Below are 7028 nucleotides of genomic sequence, written 5' to 3'. Positions count from 1 at the left end.
TCACACTCAAATGGTGTCTTTTACGTGCCACCAGCACGGAGGCCAGATAGCTGCTCTGGCAATGATCACGCTCGGATGATGTCACGCTCAGATGGTATTAATGGGATATCTGTTGATACAGAGGGAGGCCTAACCCATGCCTATATTTTAAAGACAAACCTCACCCACCATTGGAGGACAGATAAGTTGATTACATCAACCACAGTGCCCAGATGGGAATTATTTTAATGGCCCGAAAGGAGAAAAGGTAAAGGTCACTTCAGTGGATCTGATGGACGAAATACTGCCAAGCATTTTGCCCGGCATTCTAATGATTCTGCCAGCTCTCTGCCTTATTGTTACTGTGGATCCTGTGTGTGTGTGTGTGTGTGTGTGTTGGGAAATGTATAGAACAGAATAAGTACTAGAATAAGCACTAGGCTTACAAGGAATAAGTCCTGGGGTAGATTTGCTTGACTAAAGGCGGTGCTCCAGCATGGCCACAGTCAAATGACTGAAACCAGTAAAAGAGTAAAAGAGTATTTAAAGTTGTTAGAAACAGCGACATTCCTGACCACCACATCGAGGAAACTTCAGTGGATCTTTATCCACCTCCCCCACCACCACCAACAGGCCATCACAGTAGGGACACTTCAACTCACAACCCTTCACTAACCGACCACCACATTGAGGATTCATCACCTCATGTCTATTCATCAAGTAGCCACCACATTGACAATGCATAATCTCATGACTTTCCACTGACTGACCACCACATTGAGTTCATATCACTTCGCAACATCCACCAAATGACCATCCCGTTGAGGATACATCAGCTCACAACTCTAGCTTGGAATATTTGCCCACATTTGTTTTTGGTCCAGAAATATAATCTCTGAGACTTCCCCTGTTCTCTTGGTATCTGTCACCCTTTGAGTGTGGCTTAGCTTCTCTGAGTGTAACTGGATCTGTTAGAACTGGATTGAAAGTAACTACACCTGCTTTCATTTTGTTGAGTGAGACCGAACTCGGTATTACTAGATTAAGAATGGCTTGACTTGTGTGGTTACACTCAGGATAGCTGAATTTGATGTGGCTTTATTTAGTGTGACTGGATTAAGGGTTACCGAATTAAGGACGGAATCATCTGGTGTTGCTAAACTGGGAATAGCTGGAACTGAAGTGGGTTTTAGTGTGTCTAGATGGTGTATTTCTGGACTGAGAATGGCTTGATCTGGAGTGGTCACCCCAAGAACAACTGGACCAAGAGTGACTTCGTTGTGTGTGAGTGGAGTAGGTATTACTGGTTTAAGGACAGCTTGACCTGGTGTGGTAACACTCAGAATAGGTGGACCTGGTGTAGCTTTCTTCAATGAGTCTGTACGTATTTCTTGACTGGGGATGGCTTGATTGGACCCAACTGGACTTGGGGTGACTTTGTCAAGTGTGTCAGGCTGTCTTTCTTGATTGCAAATGACTTGACCAGGTGTGGCCGCACAACGAACAGCTGGACCCGATGGGGTTTTGTTGAGAGTGTTGGTATCTTTTGTTTCAGATTCAAGGTTGTCCTGACTTGATGTGAGAGCGAAATATGACATGGCTAAAATATGAGAAAATAAGAGAAAACAGTATTTTAAAGATCAGTTATATATATATATATATATATATATATATATATATAGTTAATCCAAACATGAAAACACAAAGAGAAAACACAACAACGCGAGGACGTGGAACAAGTATAGTGTTATTGGACGCTCAGGAAAGGAAAGAAAGAAAGAGGATTTAACGTTTCGAGCGGAGCTCTTTGTCAGAAACATAGGAAAAGGAAAGGTCCAAGGAAGGGAAGACGGGAGGAAAAAAATTGCTAACGATACACACACATATATATATATATACTGTTGTGTCTGGGGAGAGTCATTCTCTTTTAGTGCCTTATAATTTAACACACTCACTGATAAAATGGTAAAATTTCCAATTATTTCTTTCTTTAAGAAGGAAATAAAGAAGGACATAAGTGGAAATTTTACTGGTGAGTGCGTTAAATTATAAGACAATAAAAGAGAATGACTCTCCCCAGACACAACAGAATATGCTTCAACACACCAACTCATATAAAGAATCTTGCAAACCAAATCCCAAAACGAAATATATATAGATAATAAAACAAATGTTATACATATATATGTATGTATGTATGTATGTATACATATATATATATATATATATATATGTGTGTGTGTGTGTCTGATATATATGTATATCATCTCCGATGAAGGGATATAATTAATAACTATGTTGGAAACAGCTGTAAGACCTTCTTTGTATAAATGTTCTAATATCTACACAACCTTGGGGTTTTTTTATCTCATAACACAAAAAATTCTTTTATATATATATATATATATATATATAGGCATAGGAGTGGCTGTGTGGTAAGTAGCTTGCTTACCAAGCACATGGTTCCGGGTTCAGTACCACTGCATGGCACTTTGGGCAAGTGTCTTCGACTATAGCCTCAGGCCAACCAAAGTCTTGTGAGTGGATTTGGTAGACAGAAACCGAAAGAAGCCAGTCATATATATGTATATATATATATATATATTTATGTGTATGTATATGTTTGTGTGTCTGTGTTTGTCCCTCCAACATCTCTTGACAACCGATGCTGGTGTGTTTATGCCCCCGTAACTTAGCAGTTCGGCAAAAGAGACCGATAGAATAAGTACTAGGCTTCCAAAAAATAAGTCCTGGGGTTGATTTGCTCGACTAAAGGTGGTGCTCCAGCATGGCCACAGTCAAATGACGGAAACAAGTAAAAGAGTATATGTATATATCATCATCATCATCATTGTTTAACGTCTGCTTTTCATGCTAGCATGGGTTGAATGATTTGACTGAGGACTGGCGAACCAGATGGCTTCACCAGGCTCCAATCTTGATCTGGCAGAGTTCCTACAGCTGGATGTCCTTCCACCAACCACTCCGAGAGTGTAGTGGGTGCTTTTACGTGCCACCGGCACAGGGGCCAGAGCAGGCTGGCAAACAGCCACAATCGGTTGGTGCTTTTACATGTCAACGACACGGATGCCAGTCAGGCGGCACTGGACATCTGCCACGTTCGGATGGTGCTTTTTACATGTCACCGGCACATGGTCCAGTTAGGTGGCACTGGCAATGGCAATGCTGAAATGGTGTTTTTTTTACGTGCCACCTGCACAAGAGCCAGTCCAGCAGCACTGGCAATGACCTCACTTGAATGTTTTTCACGTGTCACTGCCACAAGTGCCAGTAAGGCGATACTGGTAACGATCATGCTCGAATGGTGCCTCTTACGTGGCACTGGCATGGAAGCCAGTCAACTGCTCTGGCAACAATCACGCTCAGATTGTTCTCTTAGCGCTCCACTAGCACAGATGCCAGTCATCGAATTTGATTTCGATTTCGATTTCACTTGCCTCAACAGGTCTTTGCAAGCAGAGTTTAGTGTCCAATGAAGGAAAGATATGCATAAGTGGGCTGGTTACACCCCTGGCACAGGCCACGAGGTTATGGTCTCACTTGTGCTTGCCGAGTCTTCTCAAACACATCATATTTCCAAAAGTCTCGAATGTGACTTTTTAGCCCAGCTAAAGATCTACAATGTCTTGTACAGAATTGGCAACTAAAACCTTTACCGGTAATAGCCGGCTGTAGTTGTAACTGGGCTTCATGTACCTTTGCATGTCGTTTAAGTCCTCCTGCCAAATTACACTCTCTTCCACATGCCCGACAGATATGATTAGTATGGTGTGTTACACCACCACCAGTGGCCAGGTTGTCACTCATCTGTCTCACTTTATGACTTTGAAGATGACTCTTGAGTCCAGCTTTACTGAGGCAGGGTCTTGCACAGATACTGCATGTCAGCTTATATATATATATATATATATATATAAGCAGTATATATATATTTATATATAATGTAAATCTAGTCAAATTGATGCTATATGTTAAACTTACAAATTACAATTTTGTTTTCAATTTTGTTTACGATAATGTTTTCTTTTCACACATTCTACCAGTATATGAAGTTTCAAATTGTTTAGTTAACTAGAAAATTCCGTCCATCAAAAGGAAAAGATCCTAATTTTGTTTAATTGCTGATACAAAAGAGAGTGTATAATGTTCGTATGATTAGCTTTGATAAATATTACTATATTACATGAGCGAAGATAGCAGGTGAAGTGATGGTGATGTTGCTGATGATGATGATGACGATGATAATGGTAATGGAGACGATGATGATAGTGATGCTGATGATGATGATAATGGAAGCAGTGGAGATGATACTGATGATGGTGATGGTGATGGTGACAGTGACAATGGCGTTAGAAGCAGTGATGATGATGATGGCGGTAGCTGTGGTGGCGGCGGCGGTGGTGGTGGTGGTGGTGGTGGTGGTGGTGGTGGTAGCTGTGGTGGCGGCGGCGGTGGTGGTGGTGGTGGTGGTGGTGGTGGTGGTGGTGGTGGTAGCTGTGGTGGTGGCGGCGGCGGTGGTGGTGGTGGTGGTGGTGGTGGCGGCAGTGGCAGTGGCAGTGGTGGTGGTGGCAGTGGTGATTGTTAATATTTTGAGACACAGTTTGATTAGAAGGTTAACGAATCTACTTTTTACCTGTTGATTTCAGTTTGGTGTTCTGAAAGTTACTGTAGATGTCTCTGTAAGAAAAAAAAAAAACAATAAACCAGAGAGGTGGATAACTCAGAAATATTTCACAGGAGGACAGCATCTTCAAGTGTAAGACAGAGTTGTGCCTAGCAGCAATTAGAAAGATCTCTCAACTCAGGGACCTGCTTAAGAATGAATAGAGGTCATACAGACATACCACAGGTCAATGGTATAACACCAGAACATGAGACTAGAGAGTATCACACAAGGCTATCAGATGACCATAAAGGTACCTGTGATAAAGGCAGGGCCAGATCAGGTCCTATAAAGACCTTAAGTTCCACAGAAGCCCTAAGTCTCATAAAAGCCTTGGGGGTTCACTAGAATAAAATAGTAACCAAAGAGGTCCATTGGAAAAAAAAAACAGTTGGGAACCACTGAGAGTCTTTCTCTTTGGTCCTTCAGGAAGAATTTGGAGGAAAGATCTGGGATTACATCTGATTACACAGAATTAAAGTTAATGGTTAATAAAGAGGTGAAACCATTAATGAGCAATGAGGTATGAGGGCTGTAGTAAGGTTGAATAATTCTGAGTAACCCCTGCTGCCTTTTCAGGTAATTTACTGATCATTTAAAAAAAAAGCTAAGGGATTAAACCCTTACGGAAAATCTAGAGGGAGGAACCCTAAGGACGATATGTACAGTTATATTTAACCAATATCTGGCACCCACTGTTGTTCCATAGATGCTGTGAATGTATAATCTCTCCTTTGTGTCCTACCCTTGGGTGGAAGTAAAGGCATGTGGCTTAGAGGTTACGGTATTCAGTTCATGACTATAAGGTCGTGAGTTCAATTCCTGGTGTTGCATTGTGTCCTTGGGCAAGACACTTTATTTCACTTTGCTCCAGTCCACTCAGCTGGCAAAAAGGAGTTGTACCTGTATTTCAAAAGGGGCCAGCCTTGTCACATCCTGTATCAGGCTGAATCTCCCCCGAGAACTACATTAAGGGTACATGTTTCTGTGGAGTACTCAACCACTTGCATGTTAATTTCACGGGCAGGCTGTTCCGTTGATCGGATCAAATGGAACCCTCGTCATCATAACAGATGGAGTGCCAGTCATCCATGGGTGGAAAAGTGGTAAGTGTACTTGGGGCTAGGGACTTGCTTCTGGAAACAACCCAGGCATAGCAGAGATGGTCAAGTTACTGTCTCTACGATACCATTGACCAACGACGAAAATGGTCACAGAACTCTGATCAAATTATTATTTCACTTATATGTCACAGGTAAGTCTGAATGAGTTATCTTACCTGTGTATTATGCAATGTGACAGGTATGTACAAACATTAAATATTTCACCTGTGTGTCACATAATGTGACATTTATGTACAAACATTAATTATCTTACCTGTATGTCATACACTGTGACAGGTAAGTTCGAGCAAATTCAATTTCTTTGCTGAGTTTCTTAAGATCATCACTCTCAAAGTTAGGCAGCTGAGGATGCTGAAAGTAAATAACAACAACAACAACAACATCAATAATAATAATAATAATAATAATAATAATAATAATAATAATAATATAATAATAATAATAATAATAATAATGATGATGATGATGATAATAATAATAATAATAATAATAATAATAATAATAATAATAATAATAAAGATGCTGATTCCCAAATGGGGCCCATGTGATCCCTGGGGTTCCAAATTCGATCTTGTTAAAGTTCAACTTGTCTACACTTCTACAACACACAAAATACTTTAACAAGTTTCCATTCAATTCCTCGTAATATTTAGGAATGGTATGGAAATGGTTGGTGTCAGGAAAGGCATCCCACCGTAGAAACCTTGCCAAAGGAGATGCAGGAGCAGGGTGCAGTGGTTGGATCCTGACAAACCATACAACCCATGCCAGCATTGAATGTTGATGATGATGATGATGACAATGAACAATGGCGATGACGACAATGGTGGTGGTGGTGGTGGTTGTGATGATGATGACAATGACGAAGATGACGAAGCCAACGATGACAACTGTCAATGACGGCAATGACGACAAAGATGATGATGATGATGATGATGAAGAAGATGGTGATGGTGATGGTGATGGTGATGATGATGATGACGATGACGATGACGATGATGATGATGATGTTGGTGGTGGTGATGGTGATAGTGGTGGTGGTGATGATGATGATGATGGTGATGATGATGATGGTGATGATGATGATGGTGATGATGATGATGGTGATGACGATGCTGACGATGATGATGATGATGATGATGATGATGATGGTGATGATGATGATGATGATGATGGTGATGCTGACGATGATGATGATGATGATGATGATGATGATGATGATGATGGTGATGATGATGGTG

At 41.1% G+C, this 7028-nt stretch overlaps 1 protein-coding gene across 1 annotated transcript in view; it reads right to left on the bottom strand.

Moving 5' to 3' along the window:
• Window positions 1–400: 400 nt before the first annotated feature.
• The window catches only part of LOC115227567 (von Willebrand factor A domain-containing protein 3A-like), a 76641-nt gene continuing 70013 nt past the window's right edge, over window positions 401–7028 (bottom strand). The window contains 3 exon segments of the mRNA XM_036500724.1: window positions 401–1579; window positions 4634–4677; window positions 6041–6138. Of these exon segments, the coding sequence (XP_036356617.1) occupies window positions 1017–1579; window positions 4634–4677; window positions 6041–6138 (705 nt within the window). The 3' untranslated portion in view covers window positions 401–1016.

Source organism: Octopus sinensis, linkage group LG2 (genome assembly GCF_006345805.1).
Source record: "Octopus sinensis linkage group LG2, ASM634580v1, whole genome shotgun sequence".
Taxonomy (NCBI): Eukaryota; Metazoa; Mollusca; class Cephalopoda; order Octopoda; family Octopodidae; genus Octopus; species Octopus sinensis.
This window is presented reverse-complemented; position numbering and strand designations above follow the sequence as displayed.